General features: G+C 34.9%; 1 protein-coding gene across 8 annotated transcripts in view; it reads left to right on the top strand.

The window, feature by feature from the left end:
* Positions 1 to 18,821, top strand: part of PTPN3 (protein tyrosine phosphatase non-receptor type 3) — a 123,858-nt gene that overhangs the window by 60,430 nt on the left and 44,607 nt on the right. For all 8 annotated transcript variants that reach the window (XM_061995408.1, XM_061995411.1, XM_061995409.1 and 5 more), the window contains 4 exons: positions 4,573 to 4,661; positions 9,844 to 9,907; positions 12,275 to 12,447; positions 17,384 to 17,518. In XM_061995408.1, coding sequence (XP_061851392.1) covers positions 4,573 to 4,661; positions 9,844 to 9,907; positions 12,275 to 12,447; positions 17,384 to 17,518 — 461 coding nt within the window. The remainder of the gene's footprint in view (positions 1 to 4,572; positions 4,662 to 9,843; positions 9,908 to 12,274; positions 12,448 to 17,383; positions 17,519 to 18,821) is intronic.

The raw sequence follows: 18,821 nt of genomic DNA, 5'->3' as shown, positions 1-18,821 counted from the left end.
ACTGCTGTATAAAGCCACTGTAATTACATTCATATTTGTGAAATACAATGCTGAACCAATAGAGAACTTTCTTAAGAATGGGGAGAAGTACAAAGGAAAGGAAATAATTGAAGTGATCAAAATATGTGCTGTCTATTCTCATACCATGTGATATGAGTATCAGGAGAGGCAATTGTAATATGATGACTGTTAAAGGTGATTAGATATCTTGATTTACATGCACTGGTTGTGGGTAAGTAATCTAGTGTATGTGAACAAATTTCATATGTTCTTGTGTCTTCTGACAATGCAAAAGCCCTCCCAATTTCTGGTAAGTTGATTGCCTTTAAATGGCAAATGGGCATCTTACTAAATTTCACTTTGACTAGGTTTGTTCTCTGCCCATTGGGTCACCTGTTATCTTTCTGCTGAATTGAAGAATCCTTTACTCTCACACTTGAGGTTTGCATATATGCACTTGATCTGTCTATGCCCTTTATCTTCTGTTGTAACTTGGTATTTTGGTAAGCCAACTTAAAAGTTCCAAGACTTTCATCAGGAAGCTACTCTCTTAGTACTCATGGGATGCTGTTTTTGAAAGATCTTAAATTTTCAACATCCTTCCTGAGCTGTATTCCACCAAAACTACATGCAAAATGTTGGTATTGGTTATACCAGTGCCAAGTAGTTAGCATAGTTTAGAAGCAGGTTCAGACTTTCTCAACTAAATGAAATTTTGTTGGGGTTTACTGGGCTGCTCTGAGTAGAAATGCCTTCTGAAGATATCTGCTTAAACAGTGTGTTTGTTACGGGTTTGCTTTTGTGTATGTGTTTTTCTTTTCCCCAGTGCATTGCCTTCTGTTTAATCACCTGGGGCTCATGGGTTGTCAGAATATTAGTCACAAGCCTCCATTCTGCCTAACACCAAACTGTATGATCTGAATCAAATAGAGGACAGGTTTGAATCATAGCCTTCTCTATTCCAGGCTGCTAAAATGCAGACCGTCTTGCTATTGTTTCAATCTAAATTTAATATATCTATCACAGTACAAATATTTTCACCCTTAACAAGTTTAAGTGGTCTGTTTTTTTCTAGCACTTGAACTGATCATCTAGACAATTAGAAGCTGCTAGGAAGGAAGTAGCAAAACCAGAAAATGTCATGCCATCTTTTAAATCTGTGTTTTGATACAATTTGAATTTTCAGTTTTGTTCTTCCTCTCCCTTACCTTAAAATGAATAATGGAATAAGAAAAGCACAGAGAAGGATAACAATCACAAATGTTTTAAGGAAAAGCCTTCTGTAGCAGGTGAATAGCATGAAGAACACAAATAATGAAACTTTGTTTTGTTTTTGCTTTGGTAGTAAAAGATTTAAGGAGCTTCAGTCTCCCTAGAAAGCGACACATTTAAACAAAAGGAACTTTTTCCTTATGACTGCAATTGAACAGTGGGGATTACTGCATTTTTAGTGGATGACTAAGGTGAAATAGGTATCAAGAACAGTTAGACAGTACAGTGGAAGAATGATTCTCTGGAGTCCAGTAAACACACAGAAATCTTCTATCTGTAAATCACCGGAAGCTGGGAAGGGGGGCCGTTAGTAAAGGTGTGATTGGTTGTCTCTGGAGTTTTGAACTTGAAAACATTGGTTACAAGTTGTTGTTTAAACTGGTAGCTCTTGTTTGGTGTACACTATTCTGAACTTTAAAATAATCTGTTTCTGAAATTTCTAGTGAAATTTAGCTATCTCCCCTCCAACATGCTACTTCCTTACTGAGACTGCAAAGTTATACTCTAGCTTTGTCAGGGATGTTTGCCATGCCTCCTGATATCCACCCCCACTTTGTACTGCTCTTCAATCCACCCTCCAATTTTGTCAGATCCCGGTGTTTTGAACAAATCTAGGAGGATCTAGTTGAACTGTGGCTTTTTAAAAGGTTTTATCTCTCTGAGTCCTTGTAATTCAGCTCTTTGCTGCTAGAATAATCCCTTTTTAATTGTGTATGGCAGACAAACCAGGTAACACCTGGCTTTTTATAATAATGGCCAAAAGAAGCTCTTGCTCCTGTACTGGTGGCTGAGAGCAATCTACTTCTGGATGAAGTTTCCTGAAGAACAGATGAATAACTAGTTTCCTTAATTTCTATGGGTTTTTGTACAAAATTAAATATTTTGCAGAAACCAAGTGTGAGCTTTCTTTGTAGCAACTTCCTAAACATGAAACTTCCATTAGTGAATTAATCTGAACTCAGTTTTCAGCTGGAGACACTTCTGCATTTCCCAAAGGATAAATCTGAACTGCTAAAATTGTAATATTAAAAAATGAAATAGTATTAAGAAACTCAGGAGAGTGAATTCAGTACTTTAAAATTATATTGAGATTTATTAAATTCCTAATATCTTTTTGACCCTAGACCACTATCTCATGTGCTCAAACATCAGTCTGATGTTAACTCATCTTTCATTTCTACTCAGAGACGTGAAGAAAGGAAATTTGTAAAATCAATATTATTTCTGTATCTACAAAAATCCAGATGGCGATTGCAAATGAAATTAATTACAAATCACTTTTTACCTAGCTAGACATCTGGAATTACCCATTTTTCTCTTTTAAAATTGTTATCTCTACAAAGAAACATGCATAACAACACAGATACATAATCTTTCTTTTGGGAGACCCTTTTTCTTTATGCTAGTCCACAGTCTTGTTTTCATATTTCTTACATTTAACACAAGAGAATTCATTATAACAAAAAGCATGGGAGATTAATGTTTTGGACTGGGGCAGAGTTGGGGAATGAACTTTTTTCTGATGAAACTTCTGGAGAAAATAGAGTAATTTAGCCTAATGAATTCCTATCGGCATTTAGCTAATTCTTTATTTCTGCTAAATCATGTAGGTTTTCAACTCTTTCTCCTAAAGCTGCTTTTTCTTCCAAGTATTGGTTTTCAGAAGCTTGAACCTGAAGTAAGCTCCAAGTGCTAATAAGGTTTCTGTCCTGTTTTAAGTTGGCAGAGGCAGCTAAATTGCATTGCAATTCATCTTCTGAAATAGCTCAGTTTTCTCCCCATGTGTTAAAATAAAGGGATGTCAGTTCTGGATTCTTGAATTACACTGGCATAAGCTGGCAGTTTGAGAGTTTCTCCCAATGGACATTCGACCAAGTCTTCTAGCAGCAGTTCTTGGCAAAGTGAGGCAGCAGGTTGCTAATAATTATTAATTTTTTCAACTGATTCTGGGCTACCTTGAGTTTATTTATATTGCTACCTACCTAGTGATTTTTTTAAATTATACTCTGAGATAGGATTGGTATTCCTCTTATTGTGTCAGTATTCAGTGTTAGGGCACTATGTATTAAATAGGCTATGCTCATTCTCTATGAACTGCTCTGGTATGTCACCAGAGGCTTGTAAATCATGTTGCAAATTAGATTCAGCTTAATTCATTCATATATCTGTATCACGCTTCTGTTCAGCTATTTTTAAAGGATTTATTGTAGGCTATCCACATGATTGTAGAGTGCACTCTACTCATTCTATTCTTCAGGACCTTACTAATATAAAGAAAATGAGATTGGATGTACAAGAGAACTGTGTATTAACTGAGCACAGAGTACCATCTAGAGGAGCAGCTAAGCTACTGAAGGCTTTAAAAAACCAACACATTACTTTTTATCATTCTTTACAAAATAGTCTGAAGCTAGTTTTGAGTCAAACTTGAAGTTTTAACTAACGGATTCTACGATTCCATGTAGATTTATACATGTGTTCAGCTCTGGGAATAAACTGTGTTATAAACTATTAGTATATATCAATCATAAAGAAATAGGAAGCTAAGATTTGGAATTTTTGTAACATGAGTTTTGGTTTAGGCTCAAACTGACTATTCAGTGTCCTCTCCCCACCTTTTTTTAAATGCTTTTAGCATTAAAAAAATGTATAAGCATGTGTTTGATTATAGGGAAAGATGTGTTTCCTTTTGCGTATCTCAGCACCTATAAAGGATTATCATTTTATGGATTCATTATTCCAGTTGAGCACGTTAAAAGTATGCTAATGCATAGTTTTCAGTTTAGTTAATAATGGATTCAGTTTTTTGTATGAAAAATTCATGTACACGTGTATATTGCTCTCGCATGCTCATATGCAGAATTGTGATCATCTCCTGCCCATTCCTTGTTGATAAGACCTTTTGGGGAAAAAATAAATAAGAAATTCTTTCCTGTGTCATTTTAAACAGCCGAGAGTCAAGACACTTGTGTTCATTTCCCAAAATTTGGTGACGTTTTACCTGACTAGTCTCGGGCTGTACTCAACTTCTTTCCCAAGGTTCAATTAATAAGGCTGGACTTGAAAGATTAGTCTTATACTGACCTGAAGAATGTATGTCTAGTGTAGCAAGACAAAAATCACAGCTTACTCCAAGGAGTGAAACTTTATACTGCATGTGAAAAAAAATCCAAATGTGTGATGAATTTTTTCTTCTGCAGTAGCAATTTAAGGATAGAAAATTTGGAAGTTGATTTATAAGTAGATAAATGTGAATGACACAAACTGCATCTATGTTCTTACAGTATTTTTGTTTTTCAGGACCTCCATAATCTAGATCTTATGATTGGAATTGCATCCAGTGGAATTGCTGTATATAGAAAACTCATCTGCACAAGCTTCTATCCCTGGTAAATTCCTTTACTAGAAAAGAAATAGCTCCGGTCTTTTCAGTCTTATTTCTGTTTGCTTTAAAGTTCATTCCAAAGCAGCCTACAGTAGATAAATTTGTTTTTTATGGGATATCATGGTATTCCCTTGTGTTGAGATAAAAATGAAACCTATTGTTAAGGCTCTTAATTCTCTAAGGCTTTTGAATTCTTTGCACTGTGTGACGTTTTGATCAACTTAATTCACATACAGGTGTAAGTATGTGATTAGGAGGACCCTTTGGTCTTAGAGATTTGCTGCTGTTCTATGTGATGCCTTTAAATTAAAAAAAAATCAATATTACTGGTAAAACTCAACAGCTAATGGTCCGATCATTTTATCCTTTTGTTTAGCAAAAAAATTTTTGCTTCTTGGAAAAGAAATGTAAAAAAGATTATTTAGAGTTTTGTATTTACTGGAACTAGGATAATATAATTTAGACAAATTTTTAGATGACATCAAACAAGGTTATATAACAAGTTTTACAGTCTTCAAGAGAGAGACATTTGCATTGTTCTATGACATTGAAAAATTAGTGTATGATAGTACTGTAGAAAACTGTCTCTGAAGAAGCATGTGCACAAGAAGTCTAACATGAATGACATAATTATGGCTTAACTAATTTCTAATTTATAGTCCTGGTAGGCTTTGTTAGTTATACCATATTAGAAGATATAAATTAGAAATCATATGGAAACTAGGCATTTCCTGAAGATTTTTGGATTGGACTAGAAAGTTAATTTTTAAAAGAAAGAATGAGAAAAATTCTATGAGTTTGTTTTCTATACTGTATAAAGTATATCTTTATCATGTTATGCATAATTTCCTCATATAATTTATAACATTCTTTCTGGAGAATGTTTTCAGCAGGATGATGTAGTGTTCATAATCACAACAGAAAAGTTTATTCTAATGGATTGTAATCCATTGTAATGGATTTTTACCCCTTTATTATACAAAAAGGTCCTTCTTAAAAATATTCCTTAAATACTCAAGTCATTCAGTCCTTTTTCTTATGAACCTAACCTAATGGGTATTTCCTATGGGAAAGCAATGAAATAAATTTCAATTTAAATTTTAGTAGAAAATGGACTGCATTGTCTCCAGATATTTCTTTTTTTGTATTTCAACTCACTAGAATGTACTATAATCACCCTGTATGTCTGTATGTGAGTCAATATGTTCTCATCCAGCACAGCAACAACTTGCATTTTTCCATTTCAAATGCACACTAAAGCATAAAAGACTTATCTTTCATGTTTGTGCTCTGATCTCTGCCCTTCCTTATGTCAGTCTTTCAGCTTCTTTAAACAGCTGCGGGTTTTAAAAACTGCCAGCTGGAGAAATATTTTTTGCCTTCTGTAAGTCTTGTTCTACTAACTTAGCAACTTAGTGTGAATAGATAATAGTTATTCATACAAACCGTAGTGATGACATTTTAAAATCCAGGACTATATGACTTTCTAAGGAAAGAGAGCTTTTATAGCACAGAGGACAGGAAGAGCCCACAACTTCCTGTGCCACTGCTGCTCCTGAAGAGCATAGAGGAATAAAACATAGATGCTAAAACATCATTTACAAAAAAACCCTATTCTCATTTACAAAAGAAATCGAGGAGAAAAAAACATATATTTTTCTAGTTCAAATGATTTCCACTCATATTTTAGAGATTTAGGCAGCAATATTTTCAGCTGACAGGTGATGCAATTGTTCCAAGCTCTCCTACTCTCTCTAAAAATATCTTCTCAACTTCAAAAAAGTAAAAACTTATTACATGCAAGATAAATTTTTATGTTTTATTTCTGGCTTCTTCAATGAGTTAGCACTCTCTAAAATGGGTAAACAAGGAAAGTCACCAGAAAAGACGAGCTTGGGCAGTATTTGTATGATACACTTTCAGTTTCTTTTTAGACCTCAAAGCAGGATATATTTCTGTAATGCCTGGAGTTTTAATATCTCTTGACTGGGCTGAAGGTGTGCAAGTGAAGAAATTCGTGGTAGAACAATATATTTCTGAGAATGGAGTGGGGAAAAGAAAACACAAGCCACCACAAAAAAACAAAACAAACCAAAAAATCCATTCAGACAGCTGAAATTATATTGAGGCTTTTTATGTAACACCATTTGTAGTAAGCTGTTTTTCCTATGGGCTGAGCAAGGTTCATTGTAGACGTACTAGAACTCAAGGTGGCAGCAAACACCATCAAAGAATGAAGCAAAATACTCTGAATCGTTAGTGGATGACAACAATACAACTATGCGATACGGTAGTAGTCAAAGGGGACCAAAAGTTTTCAGGAAGGGAGGCAATGAGAGAGTTCTGCATTGGCAAAAGAAGGATTTTCAATCAAAGCAACTTATGTAAGGAACTGACTGATCAGTCAGAGGCAATGCAAGTCAAGACAGGTTTAAAAAATGACTGAATTCAATGCAGTACTTCATATCCTGGGGAAATTTTTCTTGGAACACTTGACTGCCTTGTGATAATTTCCAAATTCTTTCTGCAAGTAATGTGTTATATTAATGGCAAAAGCATGCAAGCATTCTCTACGTCAGCAGCAAATAAGGTTATGTATTAAATGTGATTCAGTGTACACAGTTTCTTTGCTTTGAAAACTTCATAGAAACTGCTGGAGGAATCCATTCTACATTGATAGTTAAGAATTTAAGAGCAACTTGGCAGTCATATGTAGAAAACTTGACAGAACCTTTCCTGCTGGCTCTTCCAATGGCCAAGTGTAAGACTTATAGCTAAAGACAGAGTTTTGCTTCAAGTCAGAATTACCAGCTATTAATACTGAGTGCTAGAACAGAACTGCCAATTTACTTAGAAAGAAATAATTCTGTCGCCCACTAAGTGGCAAATCTATTTTGACCCTTGTGAATGATAGAAAGACACAAAAGTTGTGTCTTTATTGATCTACTACAAGTATTAACTGTGACGTAAACAATGATATTTAATGATTTGTGGGTGTTGCATAGTCACTAGACATATTATTGGTGAGTGATAAGGGCAGTTCAGCCACCAGTTAGAACAACAGCAATTGTATTCTGTTCATGTTTTTCTGATCATGCTTTAGATGTGGCATCTTCAAGCACTTTTTAAATCAAAATCGACTGATACCATAAGCTATTGGATTTTTTAGTGGATTCTGCTATATGCGAACATTCACTCAACTTGTAGGTGTAACATTGCAAATGATTTTCAGTTAATGTTAAATATAACTGTCAGATTAGCAAGTGGGCTTTTTGACACTGAGTTAAATAGATTTAGTTGTACTTTAAGAAGAATTAATGGAATTTAGGTGGGTATTCTTCTTAGAGGAGAGTCCTGATTTGGCCTGAAGTGATTATGTGGTCATGCAGTGAATAGTGGTGAGTTTGGGGTTTTTTTTAAAGAAGAGGAGTAGAGAGAGCTTGAGAGAGTTTTGGCCACCTTTTTGTTATTGGGTAGAGGATTTTTTGCCTAGTCTGCAAGGTTGGTTTTCTGTGTCCTGCATTTCTTCTGGTTTGATATTAGCATAAAAACTCACCATGACAGCCACTCTAACAACTTGTCAACCAGAAGCACAAAACCTTTCAGGTGCAGTAGCACTAGGATTAAGACAGAAGAGTTGCATCTCAGTAAATACAACTGAAAGTGTATATGACTCGTCAGGAAGTTCAGAATCCAGAATTTTTAGATAAACAATACAGATTATTACCATTTGAGGCAGCAATTTTATTACCATTTGAGGCAGCAAGTCAAACTGCACAAGTATTTCAAGAGTTGGCTTAACATGAGGTGGACATGGTTACAACTTTCCATTAACTGTCATAACAGTTTGACTGGGTGCCAAAAAATAGTGTTTACTGAAGTTCCTATTTCTTTGTGTTTCTGTAATGGATGGAGGAAAGCATTTTGGAAAATGGGCACATATTCAGTTTTAAACCTCTTTTTGTACAGGAGAGGGGATCGTTCATTCCATTACCTTTTTTGTTTATACTCTCCTGTATAAGTGAAGGAAGCTGCTCTGTAACTGAAATATATCTCTCTCACGGGGAGTGTGGAATGAATGATATGCCATTGGCCCACTTGCTGAGAGTGATTCTAAGGTCTGAGATGACCTTCAGTATAGTTCATACCTTATGAGGTCGGAGGTGCTGTAAAACACTACCAGTTGACTAGAATATTCTGAGACTTTCTGAGCAGCCTTCCAAAACCCTTTTGTGGTGGTCTGACATGATCAGACCTTAAATAGCTTTCCTGAGGCATCTATATTATTCCAGCCCGTCGCAAATCACAGATTTGTATTTCCAAAATGTGTAGGGTTTTAGTTATTGCAATAGAAATATTACAGAGAAAAAAATAGGTATTTTAGGCAAATCTTATCGTACTATAGGGAAGTGTGTGGGTACCTAGCAGTTTGTTTAATTTAGCAAAACAGATCAATATATGATTTAAATGAAAGTTACTTGAGTATTAATTCTAATTGTAACCCTTACCTTAGAAAAAAAAATCTTTATTCATATTGTATATATATAAAAATTATACAGTATTTTATACAGTTTTGTATAAAATTACCACAAATTATGTAGCAATGTTGATAATTGAAGAGAGAACTATATTAGCACTATTCTTACAGTTTTAATCTGTCTACAATTATAATTTCAACTACAATGCTTGTTTCGTTATTAATACGAGTATATTATATTTTTCACATTACAAATCCAATTTTACAAAGTTTCTGAGAAACTTCAGCTGTTGTATGACCAAAGATGTCATGTCATTAGGGTCTTAAATTTTATCCTTTTAGTCACAGTTGTTGTATGATTCCTGAGTTATGCAAATTTGACACATTTTACATTGTGCAGCTTAGTAAAAGATGTCATCAATTCTTTGCAGCAAAGAATAGACTTGGTGGGAGATAATAGCTATATGAACTATTTAAAGAGTAAATGAGGAAGAATCTCGATTTTTAAAAGTCCTTTCCTCCTTAGCTAAAATTTTTCCTTTGAGTTTCTTGACATCTATTTGCCACTCAACACAAGAGATGAATGCATATTATTCATTGAATATTTAACAACTTTAATCTTTTAGACTTGCTGTACATGACATTACTTTTCATTGTTTAATCCCTCTAAATATTGTTTAGTATTTCATGGTCCATTTCTTTCTTTTAGGGTGAACATATTAAAAATTTCCTTTAAAAGGAAAAAGTTTTTTATACAACAACGGCAAAAACATGTAAGTAATTACTTAATTTCATTTTGCTCGAATAGTCATGTTCAGTTTTTTTGCCTTAAATATTTAGACAACAAAATGCTGACTAAAAGGCTCAGCTGTCGAAACTTGCCTTTGAAATTCTGTTTTATTAACTTGCCCTTGCTATTCTGGTCCTCTTATCCTCATTCTGTTTCCTTTCCAACATTGAATCCTTCTACATTCAATCTGTTGGACTGTGTCTTTCCCAGAAACGCAAACTTTCTTTCTTTATGCCCCTGGTCTGAAGAGTCAATTTTCTTCTCTCTCTCTCCTTGCTAGTCACCACCTCTTTTGCCTTCCCACTGCTACTTGATAGAGGTACACAGTATTTCTGTTTCTACTCAAGAGCTACATAAGGACCGGGGAGCAAGACTGATGAATTAGTGAATGTCTGATGCTATAAAAGCTCATGATGTGTAGACTTAATGAAGTGTGTGAGACTTAAGGTAGAAATAGGATCTATGCTTAGTTTGCAGACAACATTTTAAAGCTTCCAGAAGTAAAACTTTGTTTCCAGTGTGTTTACCTAATGCTTAAAACAACTTCATTTTCTGCATATTAAAATACATTTTTACTTCCTATGTTGTACATATTTTCAAATTCCATGTGAATGGAATAGACATCTGATGCGATTTCAGCGTCAGGGAAGCTATCGCTATAGCTGTTGAGAATTGTTCCTTTACCTTACAGGCCTCAAATTTCTATCATCCACATTTCTTGATTATTAAAATACCATTTAAAACTTGCATTGAGAAGTATGATGGGCATCAGACCCTTGGATCCTACTAGAACTCTCTTCACCTTTAAAATCTTGCATGGACTTAATAGCTCAACTTGAAAGTTGGCTTATTACTGAGACAGATAATTACAATAACAAAAGATTTTGTTAATTTAAAAATAGAGTAAATTTTTTCTAAAAAACTAGGATGAATACTTTCAGAACTTAAGTCCACATTTGAAATTTTAGCCCATTTAGAAGCTACTAAGAAAGTTCTGTGACAACAGAACACATTTATGATGTAGAGAACACAGTTCATTACTGTTTTCAAACCTAAATTTAAAACCAAAATGTTTGGCATACTTTATTCCTTATTTTTACATTGTGTCTTTTAAATAAGTTAGATGTTTGGAGAAACTAATTTTTGTGGTAATTAACAAGCCAGCACTCTAGGCCAACAAAAATATCTATATGCTTCCTTTCCTTCATTTTCTGAATCACTAAAACACAAGTAGTAATCAACCAACAGAAAATGTTATAAATAGCATTTGTCATTAAATCTTTAAGTGATGTGTGCTTTTTACATTGCAAGAAATTCTAAGTTAAAGTTTCGCTATGCTTGCCCCTTTATTTTATAAGATAATGAAAAGCAACTGTGGCAAACTGACAAAGATAATAAATACAGGAAAAACATGCCTGGAAGATTGCAATGAGTTAAATGTTTCACGTTTCCTATGTAAAATCAAGAGGCAAGTCCTTTATATATTTCTCTTGAGATTCTTGTTGGTTTTCTGAAAAAAAATACTTCAGTCATAGATTCTCTGAACTTCTCATAAAGTGATTTAGAGAATATGCCATTTGTCTCTGAGACATAGCATTTGTAAAATGTTGCTTGTAAGTACAAAGACTGAAAGAAATTTAGATCGGGTATTCCAGCTAAAATGGTTTGTAGTAACTTGCCAGCAAAATGACAGTAGCAAATAGAAATCAAAGTTTTGTCTGGGAAAGACCTGTAACTCTAGATGGACTCCATGGGACCTGATGGGATGCACCCATGGGTGCTGAGGGAACTGGCTGGTGTTATTGCTAAGCCAATACTTTTTTTTGACTTAGCAATAGATGCTTTTTACATGCTATGACTCTTGAAAGAACATTTTTGAGTTGAAGCATTATGTGAAGAGTTTGAATTCAAAGATAGAGGTGTGTTTTTTTCCTTTCTGCATTGCACCCTTAGTGGAATGTTTACAAAAGTTTTATTTCTCATATTAGGTGAAGATCTGACTGGAAATCATGAACTGTATTTAGCTGTTTAATATTATGTATATATACAAAATATTTACCACTTTAGACTTAAATATCTCATTAACACTGTAAGCATTGGGAACTGAAAAAAACTTAATAGTTTTCAGTATTGTTTACATTTTTAAAGTGTCCATTTTGAAGTTTAGAATTTCTTGTAGCTGCAGGGCTGTTTTGGCTATCGACAGCTCAAAATCTAAACTATGCTCATTTTTTGTTTTTCTAAATGCACTTTTCCTGTTTAAGCTCAATTGCACTGTTGTTTCATGAGGTTGTTTACTGTGTTTACTCTGCTTATATATATTGAAACATGATGTTTCCTACTGTTACAGAATGAATCCAGAGAGCATATTGTCGCCTTCAACATGTTGAATTACAGAGCATGCAAAAATCTGTGGAAATCTTGTGTAGAGCACCATACATTTTTTCAGGCAAAGAAGTCACTACCTCATGACAAAAAGATATTGTCACATTACTGGACCCTGAGTTCCAGAAATCCAGCAAAGTAAGTTTTGTGTGAAAGCATGTTTTGCTTTGTAATGGGAAGAGGAGGGTTTATGTTAGTGCTAGCTTGAGTTGAAGTGGCAGGGTTCTGTTCTGCCCATAGCTGTATCCCAGTTTGTATGTGAACCATTTGACAAGTTATATAGCTGTGATTTAAGTTTCTAAAATGTAGTGCCATTGCACTAGAACTTCTCTTATAATTTCCTAAAAAGATATTTGAATGTAACTATGTTTTACTGGTATTATTTCAACTTACTGTTTCAATTTGAGGCATAAAAAACACTAAGAAGTTAAAATGCAGTGTAGCTAGTGATCCAGTAAGAATTTGCATAACAGGTTTGTTTTTAACTGTTTACCCTTTAGCATCATATTCACACTCTGTTTAATATTTTACAGCATTTTTTGTTGTGCATCTTCCTAACCACTTATTACTGACAGTGATATAAAAAACTTTGTATTGTCCAAATATTAAAGATATTAGTTCTGTGACACTTCTACTTTTTATTTGCCTCATTGGATTCTGCTGCTAGTCAAGGAGCTGGTAATTTCATAATGATATCTAAGATCTAGTTCCCCAAAAGTAGTACTTCAGAGCTTATAATTTTGCTATATGAAGCTGTGATTGTTCCTTCCTACATGCACCAACTGGGCCCTGACTTCATTAGACTTACTGTCTAGTCACTTGACATAATGTCCTTCTGCATTTCTTCACAATTAACTTTCATTTTTGACATTCAATGTGATTAATATCTTCAGAAAACTTTTACTCATGCGTTGAACAAAAGAGATCCCAACAGATATCCCTCTAGGATTTCTCTGATCACAGAATCACAGAAGACTTCACTGATTATATTTTTTCACTATAAATCTAAACCATTTTTTCCTATTGTCTTTTTTTATGTCACAAGTGAGGACTCTGTTCCCTATTTCCTTAGTTTCTTTGTGGGTTTAGGGGACCTCATCAAATGCCATTTTGAAATCTCAAGTAGATTAAATTACCAGTTTGAAGTGGGAGGTTATACTCAGTAGTACTGCTGTTCCATCTTATGGGCTTTCAGATATTTTTGTATCAGCCACAGTGATTTCTTTCATTATTTTGATTCGTTCTGTTTGATTTGTCAGCAATTCAGCTTACAAATGTGTCATATCATGTGTTGTCATCGTCTCATCCATGTTCCACTCCCCAACCTTCCCCAGCCACGAAAAATATTGTCATGAAACATGTAAAAGAAATGTCATATTAATAGTGCACGAAAATGAAGTCTTATGTCATTATCTTCTCTAAGCATGGGATTCTTGGAGGATTCATTGGTCCTTTGATCATCTGTAGTCTCTGTAGACTCTCAGAAACCTCCTCGTTCTGATGTTTTTTGGAAACATATTTTATTGTTTCCTTTTTTGTTTATGGGTAGTATGTATTTGTGGGCTTTCTGCAGTGTGTTCCCTTAACAGTTTAACTTTACATTTAATTTATCAGACTGATTCTCTCTTTCCTATTTGGATAAGCTTCAACTTTTGAATGATCCATTCTATGATTCTATGTCATCATTTCAAATGACTTCCCAGAGTTTGGTGGCTGACTGACTTTTCATAGAAATTCATATCAAGTGGAGTAGTATTGCTTGCGAATGAAGCCATGAGGGCTGTCCAACAGTAAGAAGGCTGATAAAATGTTATGTTTTCTCCTGGAATAGAATTTTATATTTTTACCTAGTTAGTAGATCGTAGCTGAAGAAGCGAAAACAAGTAGTTGTACGTACGGTAGCCTAACTTTCTAACATTTTACAGATCCATATTTTGAGCTTTAGCTTCTGTATGGAGTGTTATGAACTTGTTTTTCCTATAGTGAATGTTTTAAGGAGATGACTTTCTCAAAGCTTGTAATATTGTCACATCCTTTATTTCGATTAAAATTACAAACATTCAAAGTCCTGATACGTGTATATCCACATGAACACACATGGCTCTTGTAATAATAAGAAAGAAAATGGTGTGAGTCCAAAGGGTATCGGTTTAGTATCATTCTAATTTGTACCAAACATTTGATTTTTTTACAAATTTACTGTTACAATTTCTTAATTCCCTGTAGTGTGCAGCATAGTTCTCGTTGGTGAACTGAAGAAAGACTTCTTTTCAAGTAATTTTGTGTTCTGAAGCATTATCTCTGAATTGCTTGTTTAGGCTCTTAAGGGATCTCTAGGGATAACTATTCATTGTGATATCTTCCATCAGCTTAATCATATCCTCTGTACTAATGCATTCTTTAGCCTTATTTATGCCACCAAAAAGCACGAAATTTAGGATCTGTATGAGGCAGAAATGAGTCAGCAACATTTGCTATCAGAGACTGCTAAAGTATATAAAAGCAACAGTAATTTTGGAAGACTTTCAGTAGTTCCTATCAACTCGGAAGATATATAAAGAGTGTGAACAAGTAACTTCTGAAGTTTTCTCTCATATATTGAAAAATTTTACTTTCCTAATTGTTTGTGACTGAAATGTTGTAAGAGACAACATGAGCTTCCATGTTTTCAAGGATGGCTTTGAGATTGTATGGGAGCTATGCAGTGGAAAAAAAAGGGATTCTGCATTCTCCCTTATCAAAGGGAGAAAAATTTTGCATTGAGTAAAACAAACAAACCACCAAAAAAAACTTCACAAAAACAAACACATACATATGCACAAAGAACCCACCAACCATGCCATACAATCCTGGAGGTATTAAAATTAACTTCAGTGATTTTTTTTCATCTGACTTCTGTCACCTTTGAAGAGAGTTACATTTAAGTCTTTCCGCTTTAAGTATCACAAGTTTCCCTCCGGAATTTGTTTCTTTCCTTTACTATGTTCTTTTACATTCATGTGACATAGATATCCCAGTGTTTATTACATCAGTTCAAACAGTTGAACTCTTGAACCACTTTAGTACAATTTCTTATTTGCACATATCTGTGTCCTTCTAGATTCTCCTAGTTTAAGGTACAAGTGGAATTCCACTTAAAAAGGCTGCTGAGTTATATACCTTGCCTTTAACATTTATTCTCAGGGCAGGCTGAGAATCACATTTCCCAGGTTCCGAGAGGTAACTTGACTCAGTGTTTCTGGACTGAATGCTGAATAACTTCTACAAGGTACATTCTTATTTCTTGCTGAAAAGCTAAAAATGTGCCTATTTTTTTTCCCCACAAAGTTAAACCTCAGTGATAGATGGAAGCCAAGATACTATAGCCCATTCCAGAAAGACATTGGCAGCCTCTCTGTTTGCTGAGACAAATCCTCGTATTTGACATCTGCAGAGCAGCTACTTGGAGTTCAGAATATTGTTTGTTATAGATCTTAACTGAAATATCTAGAGAATATGTTGTTAAAGTGATTCTGTGGTCAGGGTTAGGGGTTTGAGGTTAGGGCTTCAGTTTCCATCACGTGAGTTACATTGCGTCTCAAAAGTCACCTGCATTGGAAAATGCATGAACAGGCACTTCTAAAAAAAGAAAAGCTGACGAATGCAAAATATGCAGAATTCTTAGAAATACAACTTTTGTGATACATGCTCTTTTTTCACTCCTCATCTCTGCTCTGCTCATGAAAGGCTTCTTTGAAAAAAATTACTCTGGTTTTGTTGACCCAGAGTAGTTAGTGCTTTGACACTGGTATTCAGAAGACCTTCAGAAATAAAATGGATAATACAGGCAAAATCTTATCCTGTGCTCATGGACTGCTGTTTACTAAGTTTAAAAATGTACACAGCTAACTGATTTTGATATGTAAATGTATTATGTTTTCCCTCTTTGTTGTTTAAATTGGGAGAAGATTTAAAAGTATAAATTTAGAAGATGAAATAATTTTATTTTAAATCATGAACAAGATATGAAAAATACTCAGAATATAAAGTTTTGGGTTGCTTTTTCTCTCATACTTGTATAAACAAATAGCAGTAAAATAAGAGCATACTTAAGATTTGATACTAGTGTAATACTCCCAGTATAACCAACTTTTTTTATACCGTGTAAAGTTGAGATTTATAGCAGATTCTTCACAAACACTGCTATCCCAGCCACCCATTATATACAGCTCAGGACTTAGTGGGCCAAAAGTGGTTTCACTATAACTCATAAATTGCTTCTTTTCCTTGAGAAATCCTAAGCCTGTAACTTAGAGAACGAGCAGCTTATGTCTCTGCTTGTCTTGTGGAATGCTGCGTAAAAGATGTGTAAAAGTTAGTCTCTCTCAATTTTAATCTATTTAAAGAATGTCTTTATGCTATATAATTCCACTAGTAAGACATTTTTTTTTTTTTACTTTCCTAGCTGAGGTTCTTGTTCTTGTGCAGCTCTTATCTTCTTAGTCTCTTGAAAAGAAGCAGTCCAGATTTGAAGATCCTTTATTCATGTCAGGTCTTTCTCTAATGCTTTATGCCTATAAGGAACATATCGCTCAAATGTGGTTTGCTTCTGTAAATAGAGAATGGTCTGGTGTAGCTCTTATTTGCTTAGGCAGCAGGTAGATAGTTAAAGCAGTCCTCTGCTCAGTGAAGATATTAGTGAATTCTTACCCCTTTATGAAGGGATATATCTAGAACTGGGAATATCTAGAACCTTTTGCTTGGATTTGAACTGTATTTTGTCAGGCAGTCTGTTCAGTGCCATTAGGACATACTGTATTTCCCTCCATCTTTTTAAACACAATTGAGTTAAAAATAACACTCAGAAAAAGTTATTTTTGCCCAGCTTATGATTAGCACTGTAGTAGGGATTAACAGTTTTACTGCAACAAGTGAAGGACAATAAGTGGCTCTGTAAGAATGCAAAGGTGTAAAGAGGGGTAAGCACAGGAGACTCTTTAAAACATGTGAATGTAGAAATTGACTTTCATAAGCATATTTTATGTAAGTTTTCTATGAAAATTAATTAATGTACAGTTTTTAATTTTTTTTTCAGGTCTGTAAACAGCCAGTACTGCAGAAAAGTTATAGGTGGAATGGTTTGGAATCCATCTATGAGAAGATCTTTATCTGTTGAGCATCTAGAGACCAAAAGCCTTCCTTCTCGATCGCCTCCTGTTACCCCTAATTGGTAAATCCAGTTTCAGCCTTTCCCATACCTTCCATCCTCCTACCTTTTCTAATTGTATATACTCTAGCAGAATAACAACATTTAAATATATATGTACACACTATAGTTATTCTGAGAGTGTGTTTAATGTGATGACAGGAGAAGAGTGGGTGGCACCTCAACTTTAGCAAGGCTTTTGATACTATCTGCCAAAACATTACACCTGAGTTAAGACATTATGTTGTGGAAGAGTGGACAACAAGGTAGTTTAAAAACCAAAGGTTGGATGACTGGACTCAGGGGAGAGTTGTTAATGGATCATACTCTACCTAGAGGACAATGCAGTGGTCTATCTTGGGATCTGTCCTGCTTAACATCTTTATGACCTGGAGGAGGCAGTGAAATGCTTGCTCATAAAGTTTGCAGTTGACACCAAGCTGGAGGATGAGTCAATAAGATTGGGGCCAGGGCTGCTATCTAAAAAGACCTTGATAGTCTGGAGAAATGGGCCAATAAGAACTGTATGAAATTCAGTGAAGACAAATGCAATGTCCTTGGAAGGAAGAATGCAAGACAACAGTATCATCTATGATACAGGCTTTCTGGAAAAGAAATGGGTAATCTTTGTAGGCAACAAGCTGTACATGAGCTACTTGGTGTAGCCTAGTAGAAAAGAAGTCCACAGCAGCCTGGCCATATTAACAGAAGCATGAAAGATAGAGCAAGATTTTTCCCCTTTTTTGTTCAGCATTCATTAGTCCTTATTAGAATGCTGTGACTGCTTTTACATTCACTTAATACTGCCAAACTGGAGCAAGGTTAGCAAAGGCCCCCAACCACCAAGGTAGTCAGGGGACTGGAGTACTTAACCTGTGACAGGAGGCTGAGACAACTGCACTTGTTCAGGCTGTAGAAGCAATGGTTTCCCAGATGCCTGACAACAGACTGGTAACACTTAGGAGAAGACTAGCTAGAGGATGAAGCCGGGTTCTTCAGTGTTGCGTGGTAGGAGGATGATGCAAACATATGTTGAAAACAGAGAGACTCTATCTGGACGTAATGAAAAGCTGCTTCACCATAAGGACAGTTCTGCAGTGATTGCTTAGGGAAGCTCTGCAGTCTCTGTTACTTAGGTTTTTTTGAGATCAGACTGGATAAAGCCTTAAGCAACCTGCTCTGATGTCAGTTGACCATGCTTTTAGCAGGAGATTGGATTAGTTGATCTCCATAGGTCTTTTCCAACATGAATTATCCTATGATTAGAACCTTAACAATATAGATAGCATTTTAGAGGGCTAAAAAACCACATCAGTTCAGTGTACTG

Source organism: Colius striatus, chromosome 4 (genome assembly GCF_028858725.1).
Source record: "Colius striatus isolate bColStr4 chromosome 4, bColStr4.1.hap1, whole genome shotgun sequence".
Lineage (NCBI taxonomy): Eukaryota > Metazoa > Chordata > Aves > Coliiformes > Coliidae > Colius > Colius striatus.
The sequence above is the reverse complement of the archived record's forward strand: the minus strand, read 5'-3'. Positions and strand labels throughout refer to the sequence as shown.